We start from the raw sequence: 14,868 nt of genomic DNA, 5'->3' as shown, positions 1-14,868 counted from the left end.
TATATATATATATATATGTGTGTGTGTATGTGTAAGTTAGTAATTTGACGAAAGGTTAAACATAATAGATTGCAGGGAAGTTTAGGAAAAAATAATTCAAATTTTTTTTTCCGCATTCGTTAGGTATTACATCCTTTTAATTTTTTTTTATTTAATTTCACTTTTTGCGAAACTTTTTATAGGTAACAAATTTTGTAATATTTTTAAGTTATTCAGAATGACATGTTTTAAAACTACTATTTATAATTAGATTGGAGACAAATTTCTTTTTAGAAAAAATGCAGGCTTTGTTTTGAATTTTTTGTGTGATGTTGTACCAGTTAATAAGTTTAAAAAAATTGTTTACGAATCTTTTTTCTTATTTCTGATAAGTGATGTTACTTATTGTTTGATAAAACTGAGCATACCATGCTTCAATATAATCAATATATACGAGGGTTGCTATTTATATTTCTGGCTTTGGCAACAGTAAGTACATAAATTTAGCAAACGATTTACCATTATAGCTTCATTTGTGTTGTTGACAGTAAATTGAAAAGTTCTTCTCTTTCAAAAAATGGAATTGAATCTTGAACATTTTCGTGCCATTATTTTTCATAACTTTTGACGTGGATTGTCAAGACAAGAGTGCTTCGATGAACTTAATTCTTTATTCAGCGATAAAGCGCCATCCTACAGCACTGTAAAAAATTGGTATAACGAATTTAATCGTGGTCGATGTTCGATCCAGGACGAATCCCGTGCAGGTCGNTGCTGCCATTTATCATGCAAGAGTTCTATTGTCCTTTGAGTTGGACTACTAGGTTAAGCAAGTGAGCGATAATACCGAAGTTACAGAAATAAATTCGCATTGCATTTAAATAACATCTGAAGATAGGACTAAATCCAAAGTTTAATATCAACAAAGCCAGAATTCTCTATACAGTAAACAGCATTAACTTTTCAAAGTAGAATAAAAAAATTCTTAGTTATATATATATATATATATGTGTGTGTATGTGTAAGTTAGTTCTAAGTCGAATGAGGAAAGAAATAAAAAAGGAAGAAAAATTTTTTAAAGGAGAAGAAGACTATGATAAATTTAAAATTTATATAAAATTTCCTTTAAAAAATTAAGAAAAAAATAAAACGTCCGAAAACAAAATAGCAAAAGGGTATTTATATTTAATAATCAAACTTAGAATTTTCATGTTGTTGATGTAAGGTCAAAATTACTTCATGATATGGTGTGGTCAAAGTTATTTGTACGAAATTTAGCGAATCAATATGTTACTCCCTGTTACATATTAATACGGTCTGAGATGCCGTTCTTTCATGAAGGTAATTATGCTTCTAAAAAGTCTAATTTTCTGGCCAATTGATATTCAGCAAAATAAATTTTGCAAACATTTTTAATAATTTCAGAGCTTTCAATCTTCTTTTTTAAATTGAAAAAAATTGGCATTTTTTTATTTAAATAAGAAGTAAAATTTTAAAATTAATGTCGAATTATAAGCTGTGAACTTTTATCCTTGATGATACAACACAAGTACGAAACGTAGCTTAAAATATTTTTTTTTTTTTTATGTGATAAAAATATTCCAAGTGTAGTTCAATATAATGGACTCAAAAGGTTAGCTGAAAAAATTACACTAAAAATTCAACAAAATTATTTTATTCAGAAAGACTAAAATTTTACAAGCTGCGCAACATGTTAAGATTTATGAGTGAACAAAAAAGTAAATGTAATAATCATGATTTCAAAAACAAATATAACTTTGCAAAACTCAACAATGAAAAGGAACATATCTAAAACTAAACATTTGTTTACATAACCTACTTTATTACAAAAGTTTTAAAAAAAGTGTTAAATGATCCACATGTGCTATAGATTACACTTTTTAATGGCACTGTGTGGAAAACTATATTTACAAGTTGAAATAGGTCATTCCTTTAAATTTTAGCTGCACATGGTGGTCCTTTTCGGAAGAAAAAACAATATTCTACGAGATAATATATATATATATTTAGAAGAATGAATATATGTGTTTTGGAGAAATGCAAGTTAAGAATTTCTTTTAAATATTTGATCAAGGAAATTGATATTCGATCTACAATTAACTATAATACAAAAATACGTAAGAGGTGTTTAACTAAATCTAAAAACTCTTTTATCAATCAGTAAAAATATGAGTATAGTATATATACTTAAAAAATCTTTCAAAAGCAAATGAATTTGGAAATGATGTTAAAAGTAACATTATCTTACAATAAAAATGCATGAAATAAACTGCTGTTCATTACAGTCAGAGCTAGAAATTTAATAAAACAGCACCATTAACATAAAGAACGGCCTAAAAGTATGGCGTTAAAACATATAATCACAAGTAAATGACCTTGAAGTAAGATTTCAAGGTCAGTCAATACGCTCTAAAAACACTTTTATTAAGTTTTTATTTTTTAATTTCTTTTTTAACATGTTAAGCTGTGATAAAAATTAGTTTTCATTTTAATTAAAAATCAATGACGGAATTGTCTACCTGTAAATAAAAAATTCATTTTCAGTCTATGACAAAAAAAAGTTTATGAAATATGTATCACGTTTGTTTTCATCTATTGGACATATTTTCGTGAAATTTTTGAACTAAAGAATCGTAAAATGACGATGAAATTAGATAAAAAAGAAAAAAAAAAACTCCATTTACGGGAATTTTTTCAATTGCACTACTGTTAAGGGAAAATGTTGGGGCGGTGGGGTAATTTAAAATCATGTTTTGTTTTAGATACTTTTGTGCCAAAGCTTTCAATAAATATAATGCTTTTCTATTATGTTTGCTGCCATTTATCATGCAAGAGTTCTATTGTCCTTTGAGTTGGACTACTAGGTTAAGCAAGTGAGCGATAATACCGAAGTTACAGAAATAAATTCGCATTGCATTTAAATAACATCTGAAGATAGGACTAAATCCAAAGTTTAATATCAACAAAGCCAGAATTCTCTATACAGTAAACAGCATTAACTTTTCAAAGTAGAATAAAAAAATTCTTAGTTATTCCGAACTCATTTTATTGCTTGCCATAAAAACCTTATAAAAATCTTTTCGTACCGATCATTTTAAAGTAGCTAACACTAAGAAAAGTTGACAGCAATTTTTCAGAAATTAACATGGTCGATAACTTGGCGAGCGAACAAGGCAGGATCACGAAGTGATTCTGATAATGTTTTAACTCGTCTTTGAGGGTGGTGAGCAGCAGCAAATAGGGGGTTGACCCTTCGCATTGATTGGTATGAAAATAATCCATTTCAGTGAAATGTTTAACTAGAATGACACATTTAAAATTTTTAAAATTTGTGTTGTTTTATCATGATACAATAATTCAGTTTAATTCTGCAGTGAAAGAAGTGTTCAATCAGGTAATATCAGACAGCTTCCGTTTCTTGAGATTATTTATTTCGTAATCATCTAATAGGAGTATTTTTTTATGTATTAGAGAGTAGTTCAAGATCACTTTATGGCAAAAACCGATTAACTCAAAGACTTATATCAAATAAATTAAACACTTCAATTAGAGCTCAAATTAGAGACCCATTTGTTGATTAGATTTGTAGCGTCAAATGTGGCAATTGAAAAACGCATAGATTAGTTCTGTACACAGAAACTGAACGCAAATTTAAAAAAAAAATATTTAGTTTAAAAATTGGTCAATTTGAAGTACGATTTCCTATTTTTTTTTAAATTATGGTTACTCCTGCAGATCTTTTTTTTTTTTTTTTTTTTTTTTTTTTTTTTTTTTTTTTTAAAGGCCGCATTATCGTCGAGCCTTGGTTACCAACTTTTGTTCAGGATAGTAGCTGACTCTATCATTAGTGTATGGCGCTCTACAAGTCAAAAATTGAAATTTAATTTTGAACAAGAATAATTTCAATGGCTCATAATTGATAGACTCTTAATAGGAATTTCAATTAGATTTTAAGTTGTCTCTTACCTTTTTTTTAAAAAAAAATTTCGTGAATATTTTTTCCTGTTAGAGTGTGCAAAGTCAAATATTTTTCATTAAATATTAGCGTTTTTAGAACGTATTGATTAAGATACAAAATGCTTTTGCAAGCTGGCAGACAAGAAATAGTCTAAAAATGTTAAAGCTAATACTTCGATTGAAGGAATCGAACATTGATTTCATTTGATTAAGGTTAATAAAGAACACTTAAATAATCAATAAAAATCTAAAGATATCATTGATACAAATAAGATATATAACTTTGTACTATACAATTTAATTGTAATGCTTTTTATTCATTTTAAAAGAATACTTAATCTGTAATGCTGCAATGAAATAATATTAGATAATAAATCTTCAGAAATAGTTGGAATGATAAATTTTTTAAGGAATCGGAATCCATATGTATAAAAGTGTTCATTAAATGAAAGCTATATGAGTAGAAAATTTCAGAAATTTAAGTCTAAAACAACTGGTTAGGAAGATAGAAACCTAGAAGTATTTACCCACACAACACAAAGGATCCCAAAAACTTATTAAGAAATATGACATGTTAATACATCAAAAAATAAATAAAAAAACTTCCAAGATAGCTTACAAGTATTTTCATTTTCTTCTTAGTTAACATTTATTAACACAATACGCTGTTAAAACGTGAAAAATGTAAATAATACCAAATGCTCTTTTTAGAAACAATATGGAGTCGAATGTTGCTATTTTATGTTTATATTATATACGTTAAATGTTATGCGTCAAAAGCTTCGTGGGACCACCTATATTTTAAAAAGCAAATTAATAAACAAAAATAATGTAGAGTAATTACAATTGCATTCAATTTCACAATTTTGTTCCGCTTAACACTGCTCAATTCATTATCAAAATTTTTTAAATTCACATCTCAAGACATTTCTATTAAGGTTCAAACCCAAGTTAAATATTAATCTTGAGGGATTGGATTTGTTAATAAGGATTAAAACCAAAACACACAGTAAGAGATAGCAAAAAAAGTTTCGATATTTGTTGTAGGTTTACATTTTACAAAATAATGTGACTGGTATGTTCTAAGGGATTAAGCAAAATCTGCCAGCAATGTAAAAAATGCCTAAGTAAATACCCTAGAAATGTTTTTACTGGGAACTGAATGTTATGTTTTCAAGTTTACACCATCTTAACACTTTTTTGATTTTATGTTTTTCAGAATGAAAAAAAAAAACACTTCTAAGACATTAATGAGTTTTTTTTGTGTTGTGTGAGTATACAAATATAATACATATAAAAACATTTTGATCATTCAAATTGTAACCTTTATGCATGTAATTTTATTTATTTGCAACGTAACATAAATGGAATTGATCAATTGCTTGGTTATTTTTGTTCATACGAGCTACAAAAAGTTATAGATAAATGTTGAATTTTAAAACTTGTCCATTAAAATAAAATGTTTTCATCAGTATTGTGAAAAAAATAAGAGTTTTAAATAATTATGACTATAATTTCATATACGCTATTTGTTTTAAACTTTTATACGTTTCATTTTAACTGTTGTTCAGAACTTAATTTGAATTTTTATATATTTTCGTTTGAAAGAACTTAAACGCAGAAAATCTTTTTCTGGAATTTTTAATTGCAATTATATATTCGTAATCAGTGACAAAAGCAAGTTTAAGTATCAACAGAAGCGCTGCTATTATAATTTCTTTTATTTATAGTATATGTATGCGATAAAATTAAATTTTATAACAGAATAATTAGAGAATCAGGAATTATGATAAAATACTTGAGAAATGCTTAATTTTTAAAAGAATTTTTTCATTTAAGAAGAAAATTATTCTATAAGAAAATATAACACAATTTATGCTAAGGAAATATCAGAAGATTACAAATGATGTAAACGATAATACGAGAAGAACAGAAATGATGTTAAAGACAATACAAGAAGAGCACAAATGATGTTTAATACAATACAAGAACACAAACAATATAAAAGACAACATGAAAAGAATACAATTTGTTAAAGAATGAGAGATACTATATAATACATTTTAATAAAAAAAAAATTGTTTCAACAGGCACTCTTTTTTACACAGGACTTTTCACGAAAAATCAATATAAGGCAAAAATAGAAAGAAGAAATGCTGTAATAATAAATAAATAGAACGTCATATATTGCTACAGCAAATTTCATTATTTGCTGCTTTAATTTTATCACTATATATAGTCGTTGATATAATCGTTTGATATCTGCAAATAATAGTCAGACATATATACAGGTGACTAATTCAGTACAATCTAAGAACGTAATGCTTTACCGCAGGAAACTAGATGCAACATGAAATATTTGTATAATATACGAACATGCTTAAATATATATATATCATAATAACAGTCGCGAAACATCATCAAATATAGGTGTCGTAGCAAACTATCTTCTTAATCTTAATCGATCTCTTGACAAAACAATCACAACAATTTTCGATATGTAAAGCAAGTTTATATACTTGTCTATTTTTAACATTTTGTGGTCCTATAAGTTAAGAGCATTCTACATTATTCATTCGTTTTAATTCTTTAAACATAAAGTAATGTTCTAAATAATTTAAGTTTAAAAATAATTATGAGCAGATTATTCAGAGTAATTTTGAATTTTGTAAAAAAAAAAATCTGAAAACTTCAATTTAATTTTTGTTAACTTACTTTTAACTCGAATTTTTAAGAAAAACAACTTTTCAATATTCGGTAAAATAAATAAATGAGCCAAAATTTTTTTAATTTATATAATTTAAAGACAAAATTATATATTAACTATGCACTTTGTTTTCGTTTAAATAATCATTATAAGCTATTATCTAAAAATTTTCTGTTTCACATTTTTGAGTGTTTTTAAGAATAATTATAGTGAAAAAAAATCTTTTTACAGTCGTATCTGACGTTATAATGGAGCATTTTTTACAAAATCAAAATAATATTTTGCTTTTGCCTCCTAAGATTGTTGCCACCTAACGTTAAAATGTATGAAAATTCTGCATACTTAAAATAACATCTTTAAATTGAAAAGTTTAAACTAATTCAAAAACGTTTTTTATTAAATTATGTCAAAATAAGGCCTAGATTATGTTAAATAATAATATAAGTTTAAAATATAGCAAATGATACAATTTGTGTGCATACAAATCTATAAATGTTTAAAAAGTAGAATCATTTTCTAATTTGGTAATTTGGAATGTTTTTTGTTGAAATAAAATAAGCATGCAAAGAATCTTTCGTGATATCAAATTTATAGATTTGCCAAACTTTTAAGAATATATACCGTATTAGTAAGTTGATAAAAATTTGAAATCTACCCTTAATAAATTTCTTAATTTTAAGTGAAATAAAAGCTTTAACAAAGAGTTTTTATCATATTTTAACATTCGAAGGCATCGGTTTTACTTAATGTTGATACATATGGAATTTTTACTCACAGTGTGTTTTTCTGATATAGATAGAGACACTTTAAAATATAGAATTTTAGTTAATCAGGTAGCAATTATAAGGAGAAAAAGGAAAAAAGTGAAAGTAAAGGGAAAAAGTGATACAATTTCTGAGACCGTTTTATGATCTGAGCAGAATTTTAAAGAAATAAAAAATAAGATTTATACATTGTTTTATTTGAGGAATATTAGCAATTATGTCGCAATTTCAAGGTTGTTTTTGTAATTTACTTTAAAAGTTACAATATAAAAATGAAATATTTTGCTGTTGGAAAATATGCCTCTCTATTTCCTGGACAAACAGACATAGAAAACAAACACACATTTGTACCTGACTAATTAATTCTTTTCGCATAATGTCTATTCAACATTAGTATTAAATAAGCTGTTGTCCTCTGGGCGTTACAATTTAAAATAAAATTGAAGAATTTATTTAGATAATAAGTATCAATAAATTAAATAATAAAAATTCTCCTCACCAACAATAATAAAATAAAATAGTATTTCTTTTTATAAAAAGTGGATTATTATTAGAAATAAATAATATTAGAAGTAATATTGATAGTAATAATAATGTGTATGATTAATTTGTAATGTCGCTTTTTTAACTCAAAACTGCGTATTTGGATTTAAAAAAAAATCAAATCGATTATGTTAAATACTAAGAGTTAAGAAATAAATATTACAAAAATTATCTTTAATATTTGAATCATATCTACGGGCTTTGTAAAGATGCAATTTATCTTAAACTACAGCTTAAGAAAAATTTCAAAAAGCATTCGCCAAAATGCTTTGTATTCGATGCACATAAAATACAGTTATTTAATTGCCTTCTTGCTTTTTGCTTCTTTTATACCTTTTGATGAAGGAAAGTAAACTATTTACCAGCTAGTTTTAAATAGTTGACAATAGCTAGCTTTAATTATACTACAAACACAATATAAAATTTTATTGCAATAGAAATATTCTTCATTGTATTTGATTTTTAAGAACATCAATGATTTAAACATATTTATAATCCCAAATAGTTTACAAGAATAATTTCTTAACTTTGAAGTAATTAAGAAGTATATATGTGATTTTGATGGATGAATTCAGCGTTTACCTAAGTGATAATTGATAAAAATAATTTAATGATGACAAAAAAGGGCACCATTTAGAATTGAACGCAGTGTATACATATATATTTTGAATTTTCATAATTTGTGCGCTTGAAAATATATAATTTTTTACCGTATAAAATATCATAATTACATTTAAATAAAACTTGTTTAATACTGATAACAATGATGACAAAATAAGCATGTTCTTCAAATCTAGTTTTTGTTATAGACTTAAAACAGCGAAGAATTTCTATATTTGGATAAAGCATGTAAATTAACATATTTTTTTGATAAAATAGTTATAATATAGAGCTAGCCTAAATGATTTATCATGTTTCAAATGAGTGTTCATTAACAAGCATACGTCGTACAAAGATTGATCATGCATGAGAAGATACATACATTCATCAAGTTTCAGGTACATACAGCAAATGTTCACGGCGCTCACTCTTGGTACATATTTCATATTTCAACTGTAGTTCAGGTCCATTCATACATTCTATAGCAATTTTTTCCATTATTCATCACAGAAGCAGTGAAAACGTTTTTAGAGTACTTACAATGTTATTGACAATGTTATAGAACTTCACTGAAAGATATCCCATTGAGTGAGGTCTGGAGACCTAAGGAGCCATGTCAACGGAGGAACATCACCAAAACCAACAAGCAATGTGACAGTTCTTTGAGAAAAACGTGAACTGGATTACGGTTGGAAATGCTGGGTGCCATCGATGCACTTGGGTGACGAAACTAAGGTGTACTTGGGAGACCATAGGGGCGCAGATTGAACGTTTGAGGTATGTGTCAGTGTATGCATCTTTTCATCAATAACCCATCTTTGTACGCTGTATAATTTTAATTCAACAGTTCTTTTAAACCCGATGAATCATTCAGGCTAAACCTGTTTTTTTTATTCTGTCTACAGTGGATTCGTAACTTTGCATTATTATTGAAGAATATATAGAATTTTCGTGCTATGCCATAGCTGTGAAATATTAAATTAGTTATGAGTCAAATTATGTACAAAGTTTTGAGTGAACTTTTTGTTTAATCTTGAACTACTTCTGTAAAGTGAAAAACACAAAAAATCTAATTCCGTCTTTTTGTTCTTCTCACTATAACTGTATACTACTTATTACAGTGAAAGCTGTACACATGATAAACTACCATACTGTAACCAATCAAGTTCCAGTCTATTTATGATGAAGACAACACATAATGACAGACCGAACTAATGTTTTCTTGTTCTTGGCTCATCCGACTTAGAAAAACAAGATAAAATGGTTTCAGGTGAAAAATATTGTAAGCTTAAATAGATAGATTACATATAACACTTTTCTGTAAGTCTTTATGAAAATATAAATATTCAAATCCGATGTACGGTCATGAAAAAATGTTAGTATATACAATAAAATGCACCAAGGATATATTTAGATTTTCTTTTACATCAATAGCTCTAAGAGAATATTATATTTCTAATAGTTGATATCTTAAGATTAAATATAGTATCAAAAGAAAAGTCACAGCCAACTAGGAATCGGAGAGATAACAAAGCTGCGTCCCCATTTGTGCTCTAGAAGATATAGTAATATGTAAGCTCTACTTTAATAATAAGGCTTTCAGCTTTTCTTCACACATTTATCTCACTTACAAAGCTGCTTCGTTAGAATGATAACAACAAAAAATGCTGCTGATGGTAAAGACAGTACTCTTGGCCACTATGGCTATAATTCCTTATTCCACTCATAGACTTTTTCTTCTCCAATATTTAACGAAACTGCAATATTATAAAGTCCTACTTAGTAACTATCATCTAGCTCTAACCGTATTTGAGCCATTTTGAGAAAGCATTTTGCAAACAAATTGATGCCATTTTCATGCCTTTATAAGAGTTTTCATGAGAGAGAAAGAGAGAGAGAGAGAGAGAGGAATAACAAGCTTTTAAGTAAATTCTTTTTAAGTGGACGAAGGAAAGTGAATAATAATTGAAGTGTTTGGTTCCAAAACCACTTAGCAAAATCATAAAACGTTTTTATTGTGAAAAAAATTTCACAATTTTTTAGCATATTTTTTAACTACTTTTAATTAGAACCTTAAAACACAGCAGAATGTTATCGTTTTTTTAAAAAACCAAACTCTGGTTGGTTAAAACTATTTTCAGAGAAAAATAGTGAAAATTCTTCGTTTTTTATGATAATGCCTTTGGATAAGGAATAACCACAAAATAAAGCAGATAGTTATTTATTTAAAAAACCAAAATTAACGTATCTAAATCGACTCATATCGAAAGCAGCTCCATTAAAAAGGCTTGAATCGAAATGGAAAATTTTTAAAGAAACAAAAATAATCACATGACGTGCAAAATTTTTGATGGTCTTGGAACCGAAGGCCACAATTATAGAACGAATCACAAGTTTAGAGTCTTTTGAATAGCTTACCCTTAAAAATGTTTTTTGATAAAATGCAAAATATCCTCCGAATTAAAAGACATTCAACAGTGTTGATTTCTTTCTTTTCTTTTAAACTCAGTTTATTTCGCTTAGTACGGGCCTTAAATCACAGATGAAGTCAGGGACGATAAGTTGTTCTCACGTAAACGATGAAATGAAGAAAAAAAAGCACTTCGTATACTTGTATAAGTAAACAAAACTCGTATACTTAGTGGGAGAATTAGCTCGGTCTGTCATTTATTTTTCGAATCAGGCCTCCTTTGGTGCGTTGTTCTGTATTCACATTATTACACATTTTCCTTGTAGTTTCTCTTTGCGAAGCTGCGATCTTTTCTTGCTCGTATCCATGTTAAGACTCACGTTTCGCCTTTTTTCCATGTTTAAAAGTTCCTGGAAGAGTTCTTTTACGTTACAGTTGGTCTTCGCAGACGTTTCCATGAAACCACAGCTCCATCTCTTCGCCTGTTCCTGCCCAGTCGTCGTTTGCACCTCTCTAGACTCGGCTTCGTCACACTTGTTACCCACAAGCATGATGGGAATGCCCTCCATGTCTCCACTTTTGACTTCTTGGATGACCTCGAAGATGGGACGAAGTTCTTCTAGAGACTGTGCGGAGGTCACAGCGTATACAAGAATAAAAGCATGTCCCTTGGAGATGTTCAGTCTCTGCATGGCAGGGAATTGGTGACTACCCGTCGTGTCCGTGATTTGAAGAGTGCATATGTTCTTGTTGCAACTTATTACCTGAAAAGAAGACAACAATGATGTCACTCAGATTTATGAAAATATTAAAAAAAAAGAGGAATTTATTGGTGCAGACTGTCCATCATAAGATGAACTTCTGTCAGCAATGCCGCCAAGCTTATACAGGGTTTACCCTATGATGGACAAGTCAATAAATGCATCGAGAAATCAAAATACATAATTTAAGATCAAAATTCTCATGGTATGAATGTTTAAAATTTAAGAGGTGGCTACACTTAATCATTTTAATTTGTAAATTTGTCACTATAATTTATCTTTCAATTTATTTTGCTTCACATTCTACCTTTGAAATACTGATAAAGGACAATTCTTTTCGAAACGGCATTTTTTTTTATTTGAAGTATTACAGATCTAATCCCATAAGGTTCTCACTTAAAATTTTGAAGAAATTCACAAAAGTAATTTTTCTGACGCTTGTAAATACGATGATTTTCGGAGTGTTTGAATATTACGCATAGTTATAAAATTTTAGAAAAAAAAATACAACTTTTGTATAAATTAAATAATTAAAAAAGATTTTCCAGCCCTCTGATCGCTTGACTTGGAATTTCTAGAATTTTCAGGAAACTGTGCTTAGGTCAAACTAGAAGGCTTTTCTCTTATTATATTCATAAAACTTCCAACCAACCCAGAAGTCTTAAAGTTCCAGAATATTAATCGAGCCCATTTGAGAGCAAATGCTTTAAAACTTTACTGTAAATTAAAACTGAATAGCAAGCATTCATATTTGCGTGAATTTTTAAAATACTGCGGTAGTTTCAATCATATTAAATAAAACGCGAAAGCTTCAATTTTGCTACCTCATTCATTAATTAGGAAAATTATCAATTCAGTGCAAACAATTTAGTACGAGCCGCTGGTGGCTCAGGGGATAGAGAGTTCGCCTTCCAATGAGGTGAACCGGGTTCGAATCCCACCGATGGCTGGTCGTTTCTAATTCTACACCAGGCTCGAACCGACCACAGTGCTGCAGTAAAAATATCCTCAGTGGTAGACGGATCATGGGTTAGAGTCCCTTCGCGTCAGGGTAACCGGTCTCGTGGTCTTCCTCTCCATGTAACGCAAATGCGGTTTAGTTCAGTTTAAAAGCCCTCCACGAAGGCAAATTTCTCCCAACACTTAATCTAGGAGTTTCCTTGTCTTCTGGATTGGGTTCAAAATTACAAGGATACGGAGTTAAGCACTAGCAGTCGTAAATCCAAAATTGGGTCGGCTGTTCAACGACGGTTATTCAGTACAAACTCACCCAGGGCACATTATATAAATTTACATCACCTAAGTACCATCCGTTTGTTGGATGAAATCCAGCGGATATCACAATAATTCCATAAATATAATAATTCGGAAAAATGGAAAAGTTATTATTTATACGCTCAAGATTTCATAGCAAGTTGTTAATTGTCCTTCTTACATTATCCATTCAAACATATGTATTGTTTCTTTTAGTTTGAACTTAAAAATTAAAGTATTGAGAACTTATTGTTTATTTAAAAAATAAGAAAACAAATCTTACGTTGAGTAGGTTTAATTGGTCTTAGACAAATTTCAGATTGTATCAATATGTTATTAATTATGTTTGACTCAGATATTTATTATTCATTCTAGAAATGCGAAATTCTTAAAATCTACTCAATGAAAGTCAAAGAAGTAGCGACACAAAGAATAAAAAAGGTAAAAATTTTAAAATTATCTTTAATAATTAATATTACATGAAATACGAATTCAAAAACATTTTTCATACATACACACAGGATAACTTATCAAATCTTATGCGATTTGCACACAAGCATAGAATCAACTTTGTTTGCACTGCAAGATTTTTTTTTCATAAAAAGAAAATAAAATTTTCATAATGATAAAATTGAACTACCTAGCTTCTTCAAATAAATTATATTGATTAAGTGATTCCTAATGAATAAACTTAATTTATATTAGTAATATTTTATACGAAATATAAAATATAATTAGTGAACTTATAATTCAATCATAAGACATGTATTAAGTAGTTGCACAGTTTATTTTTAAACCATGAATTTGCAAACAGCTAACAATTAAATTCAAAGTATTTCTGTTAATAAATCAACCATTTTATTCAAGTACAGACACTGAAAAGTAAGCTCATCTTTTCTCATAAATAACAAAAGTTTCTCGAATTTTATTAAGCATCATTAAGTTAATTTAGTATCTTTTTTTGGAAGATACCTTAGTAAAATTTAGTTTCCAAGAATTTCTATTTCCCTAAAACAAAAATAAATAAATTAATTAAAAACTTATAAATTTGTTCCAAGCAACGTTAAAGTTCATTAAAGACTGGAATCTCATTAGCTCCTAACAAGTAATTGATTAATTAAATCAATGTTTTTTTTCCTTTGAAGGAAAGCTAAGGAAAGCAAACAGTAATAACAATAAAACTTGGTGTCTTCTCACCTGGCAACAGAAACTCGAGTTTTAAAACATAGAATAGAAAAGAAGTGAAGTGAGAGGTTTTGTCAAGTCAACGTCATTTTTTAATCTCAAACAATCTTGTTACAATTTACATTTCTTTTTGATAAAATCTTTCGTGCAACTTTTAATGAATTTCATCGTGATTATGCTGGCACTAATTAGGTATTTAAGACGGCAGGTGGAAGATTCTCGTAATTTGACGAAAGGTTAAATATAATAGATTGCAGGGAAGTTTAGGAAAAAATAATTCAAAAACATTTTTTCGCATCCGTAAGGTATTACAAATCAGCCAACATAGAATAAATTAATTTACATCCTTTTAATTTTTTTATTTAATTCCATTTTTTGCGAAACTTTTTATAGGAAACAAATTTTGTAATGTTTTTAAGTTATTCAGAATGACATTTTTCAAAACTACTATTTATAATTAGATTAGGGACAAATTTCTTTTTAGAAAAAATGCAGGTTTTGATTTGAATTTCTTGTGTGATGTTGTACCAGTTAATAAGTTTAAAAAAATTTTTTACAAATTTTTTTTCTTATTTTTGATTAGTTTTATCAAACAATAAGTGATGTGACTTACTGTTTGATAAAACTGAGCATACCATGCTTCAATACAATCAATATATATATATATATATATATATATATTAATCT

General features: G+C 28.0%; 1 protein-coding gene across 2 annotated transcripts in view; it reads right to left on the bottom strand.

Annotated features, from left to right (window-relative positions):
• Window positions 1-1,638: 1,638 nt before the first annotated feature.
• The window catches only part of LOC107441632 (GTP-binding protein Di-Ras2), a 65,944-nt gene continuing 52,714 nt past the window's right edge, over window positions 1,639-14,868 (bottom strand). For both annotated transcript variants that reach the window (XM_016054969.3, XM_071183965.1), the window contains one exon: window positions 1,639-11,745. In XM_016054969.3, the coding sequence (XP_015910455.1) occupies window positions 11,281-11,745 (465 nt within the window). In that variant the 3' untranslated portion in view covers window positions 1,639-11,280. The remainder of the gene's footprint in view (window positions 11,746-14,868) is intronic.

This window comes from Parasteatoda tepidariorum, chromosome 1 (genome assembly GCF_043381705.1).
Source record: "Parasteatoda tepidariorum isolate YZ-2023 chromosome 1, CAS_Ptep_4.0, whole genome shotgun sequence".
Lineage (NCBI taxonomy): Eukaryota > Metazoa > Arthropoda > Arachnida > Araneae > Theridiidae > Parasteatoda > Parasteatoda tepidariorum.
Note: the sequence above shows the minus strand (reverse complement) of the source record. Positions and strands in the feature narration are given on the sequence as shown.